Source organism: Trachemys scripta, chromosome 7 (assembly GCF_013100865.1).
Source record: "Trachemys scripta elegans isolate TJP31775 chromosome 7, CAS_Tse_1.0, whole genome shotgun sequence".
Taxonomy (NCBI): domain Eukaryota; kingdom Metazoa; phylum Chordata; order Testudines; family Emydidae; genus Trachemys; species Trachemys scripta.
In genome coordinates this window covers 34,884,155-34,902,913 of record NC_048304.1, presented here as the reverse complement: position 1 = coordinate 34,902,913, position 18,759 = coordinate 34,884,155, and the positions used below count along the sequence as shown (strand labels likewise).

Below are 18,759 nucleotides of genomic sequence, written 5' to 3'. Positions count from 1 at the left end.
GGCTGGGGGCTCGGGAGCCGGCGGTTGTCCGGGCCGGGGGCCGGCGGTCGGCGGTGCCGGGCCGGGGGCTCGGGGGCCGGCAGTCGGCAGTGCCGGGCCGGGGGCTCGGGAGCTGGCGGTCGGCGGTGCCGGGCCGGGGGCTCGGGGGCCGGCGGTCGGCGGGGCCGGGCCGGGGGCTCAGGGACTGGGCCAGGGGTGCTCGGCCAGGGACTGACAGTGCTGGGCGGGCCGACCCAGGCCGGAGACGCCGGGGGGGCCAGACTGGGCCGCGCCTCCTCCCCCCACACCCCCCTTACCTGCTTCAGGCTTCCCGCGAATCAAATATTCGCGGGAAGCAGGGGAGGGGGAGGAGTTGGGGCGGGGACTTTGGGGAAGGGGCGGAGTTGGGCGGGGGCGGGGCTGGGGGTGGGGCCGGGGCCCCGTGGAGTGTCCTCCTTTTGGAGGCTCAAAATATGGTAACCCTAAATAATATAAACTAATTTACAGTGATGAATTTGAGAATCGAATGAATGAAAGTTCTGTCTTATTCAGGTTTAATTACAACCTTACTCTCCTAGGAATGGAATACTCCTGTGTCATTGACACTTGTCATTAACATTTGTCACTGCAATCTTTGTTTCAGGGAATGATTCATTCCTCATTATTGTGGCAAAGACTGTAATGGAAGCAAGAAATGATACAACTGGAATCCATTCTTGTAGCAGCGAATGTCTACAAAGTGATGTGTTAGATTGTTGACTCATTTCCATTGAACTCCATCTTCCTTGCAACTTTCTCCACTGGGAGTCAAGTACTGTGAGTTAAGAGATGCTGGTGTTCTACATCAAAGAATCATGAGTGACCCAACTAGATCTCTTTAACAAATGCTTAAGCTATCAAGAAAAAGGCTTCCAAACCAAAACAACAGTCTCATCAGTTTCCAGACAGCTCATCAGAAAACATCTCTTTTGTGCTATTTTAGTTAAACCCGGTAGTGGCAAGAATATTAGTTACAAAGTAATATCACCTCTTATTGGTTCCAAACATTTCTAACCAATAAAAAAAACAACGAATCCTTGTGGCACCTTAGAGACTAACAAATTTATTTGGGCATAAGCTTTTGTGGGCTAGAACCCACTTCATAAAATGTATGAAGTGAAAAATACAGGAGCAGGTATAAATACCAAGGATGCGGGATGCTTTACCAAGTGTTAGGTCAGTCTAGCGAGATAAATCAATTAACAGCAGGATACCAAGGGAGGACAAATAACTTTTGAAGTGGTAAGAGAGTGGCCCATTACAGACAGTTGACAAGAAGGTGTGAGTAACAGTAGAGAGAAATTAGAATTGGGGAAATTAAGTTTAGGTTTTGTAATGACCCGACCACTCCTGGTCTTTATTCAGGCATAATATGCTGGTATCCAGGATCTACAACCTATCCTGAAGGACAATCCCTCACTCTCACAAATCTTGGGAGACAGGCCAGTCCTCGATTACAGACAGCCCCCCAACCTGAAGCAAATACTCACCAGCAATTACACAACACACAACAAAAACACCAACCCAGGAGCCAAACCCTGCTACAAACCCCGGTGCCAACTCTGTCAACATATCTTTTCAAGGGACACCATCATAGGACCTAACCACATCAGCCATGCCATCCGGGGCTCATTCATTTGCACATCTACCAATGTGATATATGCCATAATGTGCCAGCAATGCCTCTCTGCCATGTACATTGGCCAAACCAGACAGTCTCTACGCAAAAGAATAAATGGACACAAATCTGACATCAGGAATCATAACATTCAAAAAACAGTAGTTCAAAAACACTCAATAACAGACCTCAAAGTGGCAATTCTTCGACAAAAAAACTTCAAAAACAGACTCCAACGTGAAGCGGCAGAACTGGAATTAATTTGCAAACTGGATACCGTCAGATTAGGCCTGAATAAAGACTGGGAGTGGTTGGGTCATTACAAAACCTAAACTTAATTTCCCCAATTCTAATTTCTCCCTACTGTTACTCACACCTTCTTGTCAACTGTCTGTAATGGGCCACTCTCTTATCACTTCAAAAGCTATTTTTCCTCCCTTGGTATCCTGCTGTTAATTGATTTATCTCGTTGGTAAAGCAACCCCCATCCTTTCATGTATTTATACCTGCTCCTGTATTTTTCACTTCATACATCTGATGAAGTGGGTTCTAGCCCACGGAAGCTTATGCCCAAGAAAATTTGTTAGTCTCTAAGGTGCCACAAGGACTCCTCGTTTTTTTTGCTGTTAAGACTAACATGGCTACCACTGAAACCGGTCACCATTTCTAACCAATATAACTCATACAGGCTTATGTAACTATGTGCATGCATAATTAACCCTCCAGTTACTGGATAAATAAAACAGTGCAAAGCATATATATCCCAAAAATGAAGTTAGTGTATTTTTTCTCATTATAATTCAAACTTTTCAGGTGATTTCACGCTACTTCTATCCAAATCTCTCAGTTAGGAAGCACTGTCTCTAACAGTGTCTTGATAAAGGCAAAACGGACAGACTGTCAAGCCTCTGCCTTGAACATAAAGGGAAATAAATCCTCTGAATCCGGAAAAGGCACAGTATTTGTTCACATGTCATTCACAGATATAGTGTTTTTAAGCTTCGGAGTCTAATAATATTTTATACTTCACAGTAAATTACTGATATATTTATCTCTTAACATTACTTTTACAGTCAGAAGATTTGTCCCTGAGCCAATTACTTTTTAAATGACACTTTTATTCCATTTTCTCCTGTCTCCTACCCTGCAGTCTCCAAGAGTATTCTTTAGGAAAGAATACCCAGTCAGGCTTAAGTCTTGTTGGTTTACTGGTCTTTACAAAGTTGACATGAATTTTGTGTCATGGGTTCAAAGCATATTTCCAAAGATATCAGGATCTAGGAACAGGCACATTATGTGCCTGTTGTGACACATCACATTGTACACTCACCAACTTGATATCTTGATACAAATTTGGCTTTTAAAAAAATAGTTCCAGTGACAGCTTTAGCTTTTTTAGCTATTCTAGTGCGGCCTTCATGCAATTCTTCCAACAATGTGACTTGCAAGGATTTCATTGTCATCGCACAGAAACCCAACAATATAGAGTCACTCTATTGAGTTCATCTTTCCACACCATGTGTGCTCACCATACAAAACATTCACATCGCCCTCTGAAATATGCGGTTTTAATTAATTTAATTTAAGAACTGGCTCTTTGTCGCTGCTGCATTCTTCTTGCAGAAATAGGAACTTCTTCCAAAAAAAAATATTCTAAAAGTTGGACTTGGCTTTAAAGGATTTGCCACCTCTAATTGCAACTGGGATAATACATCAGCACTTCCATGTTTTCAGATAGATTATACTTATCAGAGATAAGATCCTACCATCAGAGCCTATCTCAGCAGCTGCTAGGTTACAAAGATTAGCATACTCCTCTTCAGGCCAAGAATTTTAACAAGGAGCTTCTGGCCTGCTGTCAATGAAAATTTCCTCCCATGCAGAAGTACCTGGAATTTCCTGATTCCAAGAATAATACCCAGAGATTCTTTTTCTAAACAAAGGTTTGTTTAATGTTTTGGTTTTGCTTACAGAATCTTTAATTAATTTGTCTTGGTCCCAACAGGCATTTTATGTGGTATGATGGCATCTATACCTACAGGTGGGATACCACATGCTAAAAGTTCTAATTTGGGATTGAAATGTACTGATACCTTGGTACATATTAATAAATTCTTGGTGTGCTCAAATGCCCTATTACCTTCTTCAGTCTAAATCCAGTTACTATCCTTTATTAACAATTGTCTTTCTATTTACTACTGTAGACATGTTAGATAGCAAAGTTCCCAAATAAAATGAATGGCCTCGCTTTATATTAAGGTTCAATTTAGAAATCGCTTATAAGGGGTTAATAAATAATCTTTTAGTAAAGGGTTAATCAGTTAGAGTTTAGCAGGACAGTAGATTGCTTGCAATCATGGCTTATAACTACCTATTACATCTTGTAGTGGTGTACTTATACCTATCTATAATATATATTACTCATGCCTGTAATATGCTTACATCTATTAATCATTTATTAGCCCTGTATAAACCATCTACAAAAGGAACCTTAATATAAAGTGTCACCCAATTAACTAGGGATCTGACTACTGTAGCATGCCTAGGCATAGTTACCAGGTATTTTGGAAACTGCTCCACTTTTTTTTCTGGAAGAGGTTTTAATCCTTCTACTTGCATTATTTATCTTAAGACTCCTGACTAGAATAAAGGCACGTTTCTCCTTTAAAAAAAAAACAAAACAAAAAACAAAAAAAAAACCCTGTAATCCAAACCTTTTGGGTTCTTTTAATATGCATTCCAAACTCCTCAAATAAATTTCCATATTGTCACCTTCATTAGTATGCCATCCAAATGGTTGATTACTTCACTTAAACACTTTCATACTGGATCATTTATATGCCATAATATAGCCAATGTGCTAGCCACTCCAGGGAAAAGCCATATGGAAATAGCCGCATAAGAATATTGATGATCAGATATTTAAAGGCTCTTGATTGTGCTTCACCTACTAGTATGCTTAAGGCAAATCTAATTTCATTAATACTGCCACTTTCTAGCAGTGGAAAAAGATGCTCTGTTTTTAGCACTGGAAATGGATCCACATCTACTTAATAGTTTCTGAAAATGTGGACACTGCCATCTTTCTGTATGCCCACAATGGACCAAATTCTAAAGGAGTTTTGTCCATTGTGAGCTTTGTATGTTCCAAAAATGTCAGGATACCTTGGCTAACCAGTTCTCCTAAAGATTTTGCAACAATCTCTGCTTTTGGCATATGGCACTGCTCTGGTCTTGATGAATCTGGCATCTCCTGTACAGCCACATGTGATTTAGCATTTTACTAAAGCCATTACAGGAGGAAGCACTTCAATATATTTTTCATCTAACCTTTCTAGAATATTAGGTATTTTATATACCTTGGATCAGTTTAGGTGTTAAGTGCTTTTAACCATTTATGACCCAATGATGATAAATCCGAATATGTTGTTAAAATGAAGTCCAGAATATGTTTCTACTCAGATCATTTTCCTAAAACCTCAAATCATTTGTGCACAAGTTTTCAGTACATCATTTCTGAAAACACAAATGATAGTTCTGGCATTAATTCCCAGTTTAGCTATATAGTCATGTATCAGTACATGTACCTATTACTCTGTACTCATTAGTAGAGTGCCAGGAAATATTAGCTACACAGTCATTTAACAGTACTTGTACCTGTTACTCTGTGCTGATTAGTAGAATGCTCGGAAATATAACGGGCATTTCACCTTCAGCTCTATGTCTGGCAATATGGGTCTTATCTTTTCCTAGCTGTGCAAAGACTGTGCTCCTTTCCCAAGCTCTTACACAGCACATACTCTTCAGGTTAGCCCTTTAAAAAGCTTGTCACTCTCTCATGTTTCCACGACAGGCATCTAAGAAACTTTTGCCATTATTTTCCCAAGATGATATGCTGTTTTTTTACTGAATGGGTTTTAAACTGCTTGCTTCCAGATTTCTGTGCACTTCTTTTCATTAAATCAAACCTCTCTAGCCCATCTGAATGGCCTTGGCTAGAGCCAAGTCCTTTCTATGTATGGGTTGTAGTAAGCATTCTCAGAGCTCAATGGCTTTACAGAGAGCAGGGTTCTGGTCTCCATTGTGCCACAAACTTCTTAAGCAACCTTTATAGTATGTAGTGTTGTTGTAGCCGTGTTGGTCCCAGGATATTAGAGAGATAGGGTAGGTGAGCCTTTCTTCAGGCCATCTGTGTAAGCTTGAAAGCTCATCACTCTCACTAACCAATAAAAGATATTGCTTCACTCACCTTGTCACTACAGGCTACTTAGAGAAACTTACATTCATTGGGCTAAGCTGGCTGCTGGTTTAAACTGGTGCAACTCCATTGAAGTCAAGTGCCTCTCACATGCATTGCTTCAAACATCTTTATTTAAGCCAACTGTAAAAGTGGGTTTATAATGCTTACCCACCTTTGCAGGGCTCTTTGAGAGCATGGGTATTTGTCTTGTCAGTTATTGAACTTGTTAGAACTTTCTAGCACTATATACCAATGTTTGGCGTAATGGACATGCATATGTAATACCTTAGCTTTGGGTATTGTGTCTCACACACAGACCACAGTATCTGGCCCACATATAGGGTAAGAGTCAGGTACACCAACAGTTCTTTGGCTCAAGTTGTAGAGGCTTGTGTTGAAGGCCCCAGGTTCCATTCCTGCTGACACCCCATGATGGGAGGAGCATTAATCATATATAACTCATATTCATTTACTGTGCAGCTACATATCTTCTCAGGAATGCACTGCATGAGGCAAGACTGCACAGGAGCCTTGGTCTAATACATGTTGTAGGTTATGTGTGGTGTAAACACCCATCTCTTTAGGTATGTGGAAAATGACGTTCCAGAAGGACCTAGCCAAACAGTTATTAGATTGTCAATAACTTGCAAAAACATTAATAACTTGCCAAGCACCAATAAATCTTTTAAAATCTGGGGACTCTTCTATTCCATTTGTTTAATTTTTAATGGCCAAAAATCCATATTGTCATTCTTAGGATAGATGCACAAATCCATATTTAGACACCTAAATAAGAGACTTGAATTTCAGGGGTGCTGGATACCTGTAACTCCCAATGAAATTTAATGGAAGTCCAGTCATGTTAAGCACCTAACTCTGAAAATCTTACCACCTCTTTAAGAGGCCTAACTTTAGGTGCCAATTTTGAAAATGTTAGCCTATGATGTTCTTTTTCCTTTATGTAGGCAAATGAACAATGTCAAAAACACAAACAAAGTCACTGACCCACACACCCACCTACATAGGGAAATTCCAAATACAAGCACAAAGAAAAACATATTTCAACATAACCAGGATCAAGATAACAGAAATTATACAGAAAAAGCCTCTACCATTCATGGGACAGAGTTAAGGTTGTTGTGATGTGATGTAATGTAATGTGCATTTCTTTATCTTGATCACAATAATATCTTTGTGGTTTTTAGTATGTGAGTAAGGTAAGATTTATGATGCTCTAAACATTTCATTTCTTTGCTTTTAGTGTTTAGGTTTTGTAAGCGATGTGATAACTAAGTACACTGTTGTCTCTAAACAAGCGTAAAACAAAGTGTTTTGGTTTTGGAATATTAATGAGACACAGACAAGTGTTAGAGGGCCTAATCTAAAGCACTTTGAAGTCATAGGGCATCTTTCCATAGACTTCAGTGGAACTGGATCAGACCTATAAAGCAGTGGACTATATAATGTCTAAAATAATCCTTCATTTCTCCTTGGGTACTTATGATGGGGTGTCTACCCCACACAGGATTAGAAGGGGTTAAAGTGGCCAGGTAGACCAATTAACTCCACAGGCTGCACCTGGAGGGAGAGCCAGGGAGCAGGGAGTTGATGGTTAGCAGGCTCAGCTGTACAGAAATAAATGGGGCCTATAAACCCCAGGAGCTGAGAACAGACAGGGTGGCTGGGGAAAAGGCAGTCACTCCCTTGGAAGAGGGAGGAAGAAGTTGGTTTGGAGCTGGTACTCTCAGAGAAGTTCGGAACAAGGAAGAGTAGGAAGCAGTCCAGAGAAGGAGCAGTGAGGACTGAGAGGGTAGAGCCCAGAACTGCTGAGCTGAGGGTCCCTGGATTGGAACCCAGAGTACAGGGCGAGCCCAGGTTCCCCTACCGGCCACTGGGCCAGTGGCACCATCAGGGCAGCACAGGAGACGACTGCCTGAGACTATTTCTATAGAAGGATTGTAGGTAACCCCGGAAGGGAGAATCATGAAGAGGATGCTGCAGTTCCTGGAGTGAGGCGGGTCTGCAGGGTGAGAGGGCAACAGCAGAGGCACCCCCTGAAGAGGGCGCACCAACTGGCAGAGCTAATCCACAGGATGGCCAGCAGGAGGTGCCGCTGTGGTGAGTGGACCCTGTGACAGTCCTGTATCTCAGTGGTCACTAAATGACTTATGCTGCCAACTATCGAAAGAGCAAATGTGAATTAACTTTGGAAACATCTCCCATCTTCCTTGAAAAGTTTGCAACACAGCCAGTGACTTTGTATTATTTAAGCAAATTAATCATTATAGTGACCCTCTGATTGTTTCTGTTATGAAAAATTCATGATACTAAATGTGGAACTTGAGAGGGTTTTTATTATTTATTAACAAGACTTGGCCCTTTCTTACCTATCTTTGTCAGCACTAGTAATCACCCACATGAAATGCCTGTTTTGCTCATAATGCCAGAATCCTCTAAAATTGCGACTGCAGGTAAGTGATAGCATTTATCATTCCCTAATCTTCAGTGTAAATCAGGAATTCAATTTTCAACCACATAAGATATAAGAGGGAGTTGAAAGCCAAAATACAAGTAGGACCATGTATCACAACTTCTGATGAGTTGAAAGTGGAGGACAAGTGGAATGAAAATTCATTCTTGTGGATTACAGCTCTTGTGCAGTCTGATTCCTTCTCATAATTTAGAATAACATTAATGTTCCCTTTATCTTTACTCTGGGCTGTTGAGAAGATGCAGAGCTTGTCTGTCAAGTTTAGTCTTGTTTTAAGACTATTATCTAAAAGCAGTAGGAAAGCCATAAAATAGATCTTTGATCCCTTCAAATACAAACAAAATACTATGAGAGAGCCCAGGACCTGTAATTTTTTTTCACACCTAGGAAATTACCCTGCATAGGCCTGTCAGGTGTAGTGCAAACATTCACCCGGGGACGGGGGACAGGCGTTAAGAGAGGACAATGTAGGGTGGAGGTTCCAAAGTGATCTGCATTTACCTTACTTTGCTCCTATTGAAATGAATGGAAGTTTCACCATTGACCTCACTGGGAGCAGTGCATTCAATGCTGGGCCTTCTTGAAAATCCTACCTTACAAACTTCATGTCAAAGGAGTTGTACGTGGGCTTGCCAGAAATGACTTGCTGTGTCTATCACCTCTTCAGTAGATTGCCTGGAACTATGAAATCAGGGCATCATTGTAGTGATGGTTTGTACAGGCCCCATGCAGTGGTTGTCAAGGAGAAAGTAAACACTCTTCCTGAGCAGAATGTCTACAACAGTGCAGGGATTGCAGGGGTGGGATATGTCCAGGCCTCACTAAAACAAGCTGATCTGTCAGGAAAGGACTCTAAATTGTGCTGGCTCGTGCTCTTCCTCAGCATTTGGCTGGACGTAGGAACCACACCAACTGGGAAGTTGGAAGCAGCTTGCTGGGAGCAGCCTTGTTGCTTTTGTTTATGGGTCTCTGGCTGCAACAAGGCATTTGTCTAGGACATTTGGATGAGCCCCGTAAGTCCCCAGTTATTTTTGTTTGTTCTTCCCCTGGCTTTAACCAAGCTGACTTGTCACACTGTTAAATCAGTGAGCAAGCAAATGTGTAAGGATATTTGAGTGCCTAGAGGAGTATTTTCAAAATGGTACATGCAGTTTTAGCAGTAGAGTTTCCATATATTGAGATCACAGGTTTGAGTGAAACACCACACGCTGCTTTCAACAGTTTACCCTGTAAGATATTTTCATTTGTTTTTGGTGAGTTTCCTTTGAGATTCCCTTTATTTTGTCAGCTCTCCGCATCCCTGCTCCCTCTATATCCTCACTCACCCTGCCCCACATTTTTGGACTCCAGTATTGCAATAACCTCCTCTGGCCAGAAGGACTAAATACAGCTGCTAGTGGAGCCTGTCAACATCTCTCCAGCTACCACCCAGAAGGGGGAAATTGCCAATGTGAAAAGCATTCCCTCTTCATAAAGGACTGAACACATACTGGGCTTTATCCTGCTCTCACACCATTGTAAATTAGGAGCAAATCCACTGAAGGCAATGAAGTTAAACCAGTGAAGTAGTTTGTCTGTCTCCACAAGGCTCCCAGCCTCTGTTCCTCAGGGCCTAGGACCCAAACTCTGATCCCAGGTTTAAGGCTAATCTACTTCTTTGTAATCCATGGGAATTTGGCCATTGTCTTCAGTGGGACAGTTTTACATGACAGATTTATCATTCATTGTAGAAGCAAACCAGAAAAAAGAAAAATTTGGACCAGTTCAGTACAACATACAGACACTTTGGGGATTTCTGTGACTAAGTGGCTTTCCACACTCAGAAACTAGACACATTGGTGTTTCTACATGTTACATCCGCTTTTGAAATGGTATGGTGCCACAGCCCAGTTCTTCTGGATATATTTGCCTCTCCAAATGTTCCTAACACCCAGTGATATGAGCAACTGAACAGAAGGTGGAGAATAAACTCCTGAGAGACTATTTACAACTTTAAACTATTTTCACTTGGGAATAATTAACAATTGTGATTATTCCATTAATATTTACTGCCTAACTGTAATGCGGAAAGTGGATTATCAGCTTTACATTTAAAGGGCATGCAAAAAGTTAAAAACTGGATGCTTCTAAAAGCAAAGATCAGTAGGTTTTTTTTTAAGTAAAGTTAGAAAATAACTAGTGTAACTTTTTAAAGGGCATTAGGAAGTTCTGAGCTTCAAGAAACATATGGCTGGGCTGCCGATACTTTTGGTATCAGTAATCAAGTGATATTATAGTAACAGAGCAGCCTCACCCAGTTTTTAATTATTCTACTATAAGTTGGTCTCCTAGTGGAGTCTAAGGTAATTTTCTGCAGCTCCAGACACAGTAGAGCATTTATCCTGATGTATAACCCATTTAAGACACTCTTGCTAGTGTGACTGTTGGGATATTTGAATACAAAAGTACATACATTTGGATATTGTCCATTAGTCAGTTGGTCTCTGTTCAAAGCTCTCTAAGAGCCAGATTGCGGCAGGCTCTTTTCCCAATACAAGGACCATTCTCCCCTTGCTCATGCCTTGTGCTGTCATGGCACTGTGACTGCTCCCTGCTAGCACTCTTGTGACACAGCCATCTCTGATGAGATTGGGAGGGCAGGCAGGGCCTTAGCTCCATCTCTGCCCCACAGTGGCTAACTCAGGGGGGGCTTTGCATCCTGCTAAAGGATAGTACAATGACTGCGCTCTAAGAGACACTGTAAATACGTAAAGCTGCAACACAAATGAAGGTGATTAGCAGTCTGTTCAAGGGATTACCACTGGCTTGATTGCCCCTGAGGTTCTACCCATGCAAGTATCACCCATGCCTACTTGGTATGGTGCTCTGTTCCACTCTAGGGGCACCTAGACAATCTAGAGATTGATGAGTCTGCTACAGCCATGACTAAGAGCCACGTGGCTTTTAGCTTGTGCATCAGAGGCTCATACACTGAGCTTCAGAGGTCCTAGGTTCAGTCCCTCTGATGACTGGCATCTATCAGCGTTACACAAGCTTGCAGAGCCCAAGAAGTAGGTCCCTCAACACAGAAAATCTGATGAGACAAGAGGTTGTAGCTATGCAAGACAATCCACAAGTGCGTTCTTCTGGAGGGCCTGGAGCCAGGCAGCATAAATCCTTGACAGTCTCCACTAGGGTGACCAGATGTCCCAATTTTATAGGGACAGTCCCAATTTTGGGGTCTTTTTCTTATATAGGCTCCTATTAGCCCCCACGCCCTGTCCCAATTTTTCACACTTGCTGTCTGGTCACCCTAGTCTCCACATGTGGGGCTGCTATGGCACCCAGATGTACTTTCAAACTGCCCTCCCCTGGCTGGACCCCCTTGGAAAGACGGCAATGGAGGTATCCTCCTGCAGGTACAGGTGCAGCTGCTCCCATTTGATCAAGGTGTTGCCAACTGCATTCCATCCCTATTCCACACCAGCAGGGGTGAATCAAGCCTCAAGCATGCGCAGGCAGGGGTTGGGGTACAGTGGTAGAACTTTTGGTAGCTTTTATAATGCCTGACTGCGTTTTGCCTGGCTCCAGGCAGTGTTGTTAGTTCCTTTAAATCTCATGCATCGATTTGAAATTTTCAAATATCTACATGGCCTTTAATTTCACAGCATTATTTTTTCAAGCTATTGCTTACTGTTGTTTTAAGTGTCAATAGTGTGCTGGGTGCTATATTAAAAAAATAGTCCCCACCCCCAAGGGCTTACACTATTATTTCATATTCATGCTACCATGTTCGTCAACATGCATGGACTGAAATAAAACATGTTCAGATTGAATTGAGAACTGCTGTCAACTGGAGATTGGCAGTTAACTTCTTTGACCTCACTATGGGGGCCTGGTGATGCCAGCGCTGATACTAGCACCAGAAGAGGGTGGGGAAAGTTACAAGAGAGCATGTCTGAGGAATCAAAATCTATTTCTGAAGTTAAACTCTTTGCTAGGCAACAAAAGAGACATGGACAAGAAAGGGGACTAGAATATCATGTTAGGCATCACACAATAGTTTTGTGGGAATCCTGAAGTCCTTCATTTCTAAGCATCACTGTTTCATCTAAACCTCCTCTTCCCCAAAAAATAGGACAGTAAATATTACAGTAGATTAATTCTCAGAGTTACTTCATCAATTTGGGATGCACCCCTTATAATTTCTCGTAGTCTTGCTTGATAGTTACAGTAACCCTCTGTTATGTTCACTCTGAACCTCTTCTACAATGCATATTTAAACTCAAGAGCCCAAAAAGAATTGGAGCACTACCAATGCATCAGGGCCGGCTCCAGGCACCAGCGAACGAAGCAGGTGCTTGGGGCGGCATATCCGGGTCTTCAGCAGCAATTCGGCGGCGGGTCCCTCAGTCCCCCTCGGAGCGAAGGAGAAGCAGCGCAGTGGAACCGCCGCCGAAGTGCCACTGATCGCAGCTTTTTTTTTTTTTTTTTCCTTCATCGCTTGGGGCAGCAAAAAAGCCTGAGCCGGCCCTGCAATGCATGATAGAATTACTAAGTTAGCACACCTGTGTGTGTCTGCAAAGAGAAACAGCAAATAAAAATCCACCTTGATGTGCCCTTGGATTGCAAAAACCTTCTAATGTAGCCTGTGTCATGATTTATAACAATGACTCATAATGTGGCGTTATATTTAATATGATGTAACTCTGATGCAAGATGTCATTCACAGAACTGCAATGTCAGAGAGAGGGGGAGAGAGAGAACAATTTATAATGTCCTTGCCTCTGACTCAGAATGAAAATCTTTCAGTCAAATCACCAAAATTTCTAGGCCCTTTCATACCTACTTTGCTATTTTAGCAGTTATACTGGTAGAAATGTATTTTTTCCCCTGGACCATAACTACCTCTCAGCAGTAGGAGTTACCTGCAATCATTTAAGAACCTCTGTATGTGGGAAGTCTAATTTGCTAACTGAGGATTCAATCCCACAGTTGTTCCATGTATGGGATTCCCATGCAGTTAGTGGAAATTCTAAGAGCAGATCAGTAGTAGGATCATGCCTACAAATTAATAGGAGCTTTAGCTCCATTTTCTGACACAGCTCTTATGAATTCTCCTACAATTCTTCCTATGCTGCTTGCTTCTCACTGTGGTAAATCAGCATTTCAGAACATACTCATTCATTGAAGCAAGGGACACCTGATGTGACGTGTCTCAGATATGGGAGAGAGCTACAGGAACCATCTTAGCAGAGACAAGACATGCCAGACAAATGAACTACAGCTTCTAACATTGATTGGGACATTTTTCAGGGTGCATGCAAAAATCCCTTCCAGGATTGTAATTTGTAATTTCCATCTTGGGTAGATGTTCATGTGCTAATTTTCATTGAGCTAGTGCACTAAAAATAGCAGTGTATCCTGGGCGGTGCCATGGGCTAATTTGCAATTACTTAATTAGGAGGGCCGAGAGGGGATTTTACTCGGGTGGCTAACTTGTACCACTGCAGCTATGCTGCTATGTTTAGTGCTAGCTCGATCAAAGTTAGCATGTGTATATCTACCCAAGATGGGAATTATACCTCCAGCTGCAGTGTAGATGTACCCTAAAAAGAGTTTCTGGGAATTCCAGCACTGCACTACAGGAGCAACTATTGAAGAAATTGGGAGAACTTCTGCTTGCACAGGTCATAAGGAAACACAGAAATACAGATGAAAACTGTTTATCCCTTCACCCAAGCAGATAAACCTTTGAACATACTGTAGATACATGAGACCAGTTGCTGACAACCATTGTCAGTACTGGGTCTATTTCCTAGCATAGATGGGGTTAGAGACCAGGAACACATTGTACAGATTGATTCTACATGGGGGCACTCATTATATTATCCTGGGTCTGAATGTTACTGCTTTATGGGCATCAGAGTTCATTAGCTATTACACTAGTGAGACACTCTCAGGAGAAGGAGGCTGAGAAATTAAAATCAGAATAAACTAAAAAATGCGTGGAAAAAATCAACAACTACACGTGAAGTACCTACCTATAGTTACTAAAGTTCTTCTCTCGTTACTCTTCTTACTTAATCGGTCTCAATCACGTTTGCTGAAACCTAGCTGATAACTCTCTTATCCTGTCTGCACTAGCAGTTAAACTGTTGTCAATAGGCTGTTCCGGAGAACCAATTGCTGACAACTATTGTCAGCAGTAGGTAAGTCTCCTAGAGTAGACCAGGTTATTCCTAGTATTTGGAATCTCTTGGAAAAAGAGTCCCAAAAATATACAGATCTCAGATATTCCTCGAGTGCTGCCTGTTGACACACAACATGCCAATCTTTTCTGTGTCCAAGTTCAACATTTAAAATCAGCAATCTCTCCCACTTTGATGCAAGCCCTCAACTAGTGCTTGCTGTAGAATGGAACAGGTGACGAAAACATTGTGATCCCTCACAGGTATATGGGAGCAAAGCCTGATATCTCTACTAAACACAGTCATTAGCTCTTCATTCTTTACTGGTTTGTGGACATGCAATAACACCCTCCCAGGCTTGTGTTGGTCTCCACCCCACTGGATCATTAAAGATTTCAAATAAGATCAGTAGTTCGGCACTCTGAGGGTTTCAGTAACAGGCATATAAATATCTCCATATCAGAATAGATTCTGACCCTGCTGGAGACATGGCAGTTTGCCAAACATAGCACACACCACAGCTCTTCCAGATAGTAACACAAACACAGTGAATCTTCCCAGCCTCCAGTTTTTTAGGACACACAAATTTGTGCACACAAATTAGACATACAATCATTGTGATTGTGTGCATTTTGGTGGTAAAGGCAGAAAGAACATTGTGTGCTGCACAGGGCCGGCTCCAGGCACCAGCCCACCAAGCTTGTGCTTGGGGCAGCACCTGGAGTGCCAGACCCAGGCATTTGGAACACTGAAAAAAGAAAATAACCTCTCTAGCTTTCAGCTGGAATAAGTCTGAGGAAGGCTATGCTGTTGCTTGTGACAGAAACAGTCATTCTTTTTCAAGGCCCAAATGCTGTGGTCTTGTGATCTCTCAGAGTCCTAATTATTGTAACTGCAACAGAAATATTAGTGTCTTCAATCCACTTTCCACTTCAAGCTACTCAAATCCGTGCTGAATCACACCAAAACAAAGACAAAGCCACCACTTACGGGCTGGCTGAAAAATTCCATTGAAGTGCCAACAGTGGAGAAAGTGAAATAAAGAGCTAAGAAAGCATGGGGAATTATTTTAACTCAAGGGGCTGGAGCAGGGGCCAAGATGGGGCTGTAGGACAGTGAATTACTATGTTCAAGAGCCCTTCTACTCTGGAAGGTAACTGTATATCAATAACAGAACTGTTTGCTGAGTTCCATTCAGTTACACTGTGCAAACTGAGCAAAGGCCATGGGGCTGCACAGGTATCACTGAGGCCATTATTTGGTGAACCATTCTGTTGATGATGCACCTGAAGGAACAGAATCCAGCTTACTGTCCTTAGCTCTCTTGCTCTGTAATACTTAACAGTAGTAAAAAAGCAGTAAAAAAATCACTGACCACTAAAGTCAGCTGAGAGGCGTCTAAACCACAGGGTGCAGATCTGTTTAATAAGAAGGTGTTTTTACATAGTTGCTTTTCAGAGTAGGGCCACACTCGCGCATAGTAATGTAATGTTCTATGGGCCAGAGATCCTGGCCCCTTTGTGCTACTGGCTAGTGTAAAGACCCACATTCAGCAATTTCTAGCTAGCACAAGTTAGAGTGCTCTGAGGCTGCTCTCGTGTACCCTGGGGACCAAACCTGCTCACAAGGATCTAAGGAGCACACTGGTGGCCCTCTTCACCAGTCCTGTGCTGAGCACAGCTCTGCTGGACAGGAGTGCCAGGGCCTCCATCTTTGCCACACAACAATAGGAAATCTGAATACACTGCAGTACTGTATATTGCAAAGGAAGCAAAACCAAGAGATGTCAAGATTCCCAGAATTGTTGTGTAGATTCCACATAAAATGTACATGTTTAAAGCTGCCAGGAAGACAAGAGTTCAAACACTGTTTCTGCATGAATGTGCTTTAAGCTGCCTGGTTCTAAGGAATGGTGGGGGAGCTCTCCATTTAAAATGATAACCCTGCCTTATGTGTGTATATATTATGTTGTATTAAAATGAGTCAGTTTGTGGTCTCTTAGTTCCACTTCACTCAAGTTTTTTTTTTTTTTCCCTTTAGCTATAGTCCCCACACAAAGAGCAAGGTTTAGACAGTTGGGTTGAAAGTGATCCCTTTTCAAATGAATGATCAGAAGTTCATGTCTGAACCTGAAGAGAAGTAGATTCAGCCACACAGTAGCAGGCAAGCTTTCTACCTTAAGCACCATTTGACTTCCCAGCTAAACTGTTTGTTTGCATTTTCTGTTTTATGACTGGAAAGAGTAACATTTAGACAAATATTTGACAGATGGATTGTCCAACAAGTTTGTGTAGCTTATAAAAGTGCCTATTCGGCTACTGTAAAATGGCATTAGCCATGGGAGGGATAGCTCAGTGGTTTGAGTATTGGCCTGCTAAATCCAGGATTGTCAGTTCAATCCTTGAGGGGCCATTTAGGGAATCTGGGACAAAAATCGGTTTGGGGATTGGTCCTGCTTTGAGCAGCGAGTTAGACTAGATGACCTCCTGAGGTCCCTTTCAACCCTGACATTCTATGATTAAAGCACATTTAGTTCTGAACATTGTGTTGTAATCAGACATCTGATTCTAGACAAGGAATTGTCATATGATGGTGGAGAGCAGAGAGATACCTACCTTACGTCCTGCCTCGTTGTTGTGCAAGTTCATGAGAGTCCTTGCATTCTGTTTAATCTCCCTTGCATCCACAAACACTTTGGCGAATCCTATTCCATATCTGATGTCAGCAGAACAACCTCCCCATTTCCATCCTTCGTCTTTATGGTACTGTCCCTGTTTTTCTTTATCACAGCCACAGTCGCTTAGGTTTCCCTGGGTACAGGCAGCAGTGATCGCATGTGCTACTCCAGCGGCAATGATGGCATATGTGAATGCTGCTTCTCTGCTACCTGAAATTAAAACAGTCCTGTAAATATATGGGACAACATTTGTGATGGGATTATTTAGAAAAATATGTGCAAGTCAGTGCAGTGCAAATGCCATATAGTTATAATTAGAAGTGTTGTAAATATGCAGACATAAGCAGTACTCCACCATTCAAAATTTTGATTTTTGTTGATGTTCAGGCACTCTATGAAAAAATAGAGCTCCAGGTTGCAGTATATTTAAGTTTAGGTATTATCCAGATAACCATATAAATATTTTTCTGGGTTATCATTAGAGCTAGTTGGGAATTTTCCAACTAAATGTTTTTTGGTGAAAAATGTCAGTTCATCAGAACTATTTGTGGGAAACTGATAAAACTCCTAATTTAAAAAAAAATAGATTTTTTTTCAAAATTATCAAAATTTCCCATTTTAAAGGAAAAGTTTCAAATTTTGGTTTGAAATTACTTTTAATTTAGAATTTTTAGTTCATTTAGTTATACAAAAAAGAGTTAAAAGGTCAAAAATGAAAACAAAACATTTCAAAATTATCAAAACAAAAAATGTCAACTGACCCAATCTGATAGCTTTTTCAGATTGTCAGTTTGTGGACATTTTCAAGATTTCAACCTTTTGGTCTGATTCAGGATTGGAACAATTATTTAAATTTCAAAAATTCTTGAGACAGGAAAGTCATTCCCTGCCCAGCTGTAATTATATCAAAAATAAGATTGTGACATTTTCAATTAGTCAGACTTTTGGTTATAAGATGGTAGAAAGGCTGGTGATCACACAGAAATGCAACAACTAAGTCAAGTGTAAGGAATAATTGGTGTTTGTGTATATGTCTGTGAATTTTGTTTTATTTTTTCTATCTAAAATTTGTGATCTGCTTATCAGTAAATTAGCTTTTAAAAATACCTATGTGTTCCAGTTCTGTTATGATATCCAGGGAGTGAATCTCAAGTACCTTGTAATATTCTCAGGACTAACTATGCTCAAAATATTCTGAATGGAAAAGGACCTCTCTAAAATGTGTAGGGTTTGCAAGGGTTGGTTGCTTTTTGATATATATACTTAAATGGCCATTTTCACTAAAAATATCATTTTTGCACATTTTTGAACAAATTGTTTGTTTTTGTTTTGGGGTTTTTTTGGACAAAGTTGGTGTTGCATAGAAAAATACATGAAACTGAATGTTGGGGCATAAGTATAATATGAGAAATAAAAGTATAATATGAGAAATAATTTATGTTCCATATCCTGAAATCTTCACTCAGACAAAAGTCCCAAATGACTGAGTAAGGACTGCAAGATTTGGCTCTGTGAACCTGCCCCTTCTCCCACACCCACTGTACT

At 41.4% G+C, this 18,759-nt stretch overlaps 1 protein-coding gene across 2 annotated transcripts in view; it reads right to left on the bottom strand.

The window, feature by feature from the left end:
- The window catches only part of WNT7A (Wnt family member 7A), an 86,976-nt gene that overhangs the window by 17,619 nt on the left and 50,598 nt on the right, over positions 1-18,759 (bottom strand). For both annotated transcript variants that reach the window (XM_034777539.1, XM_034777540.1), the window contains exon 3: positions 17,153-17,424. In XM_034777539.1, coding sequence (XP_034633430.1) covers positions 17,153-17,424 — 272 coding nt within the window. The remainder of the gene's footprint in view (positions 1-17,152; positions 17,425-18,759) is intronic.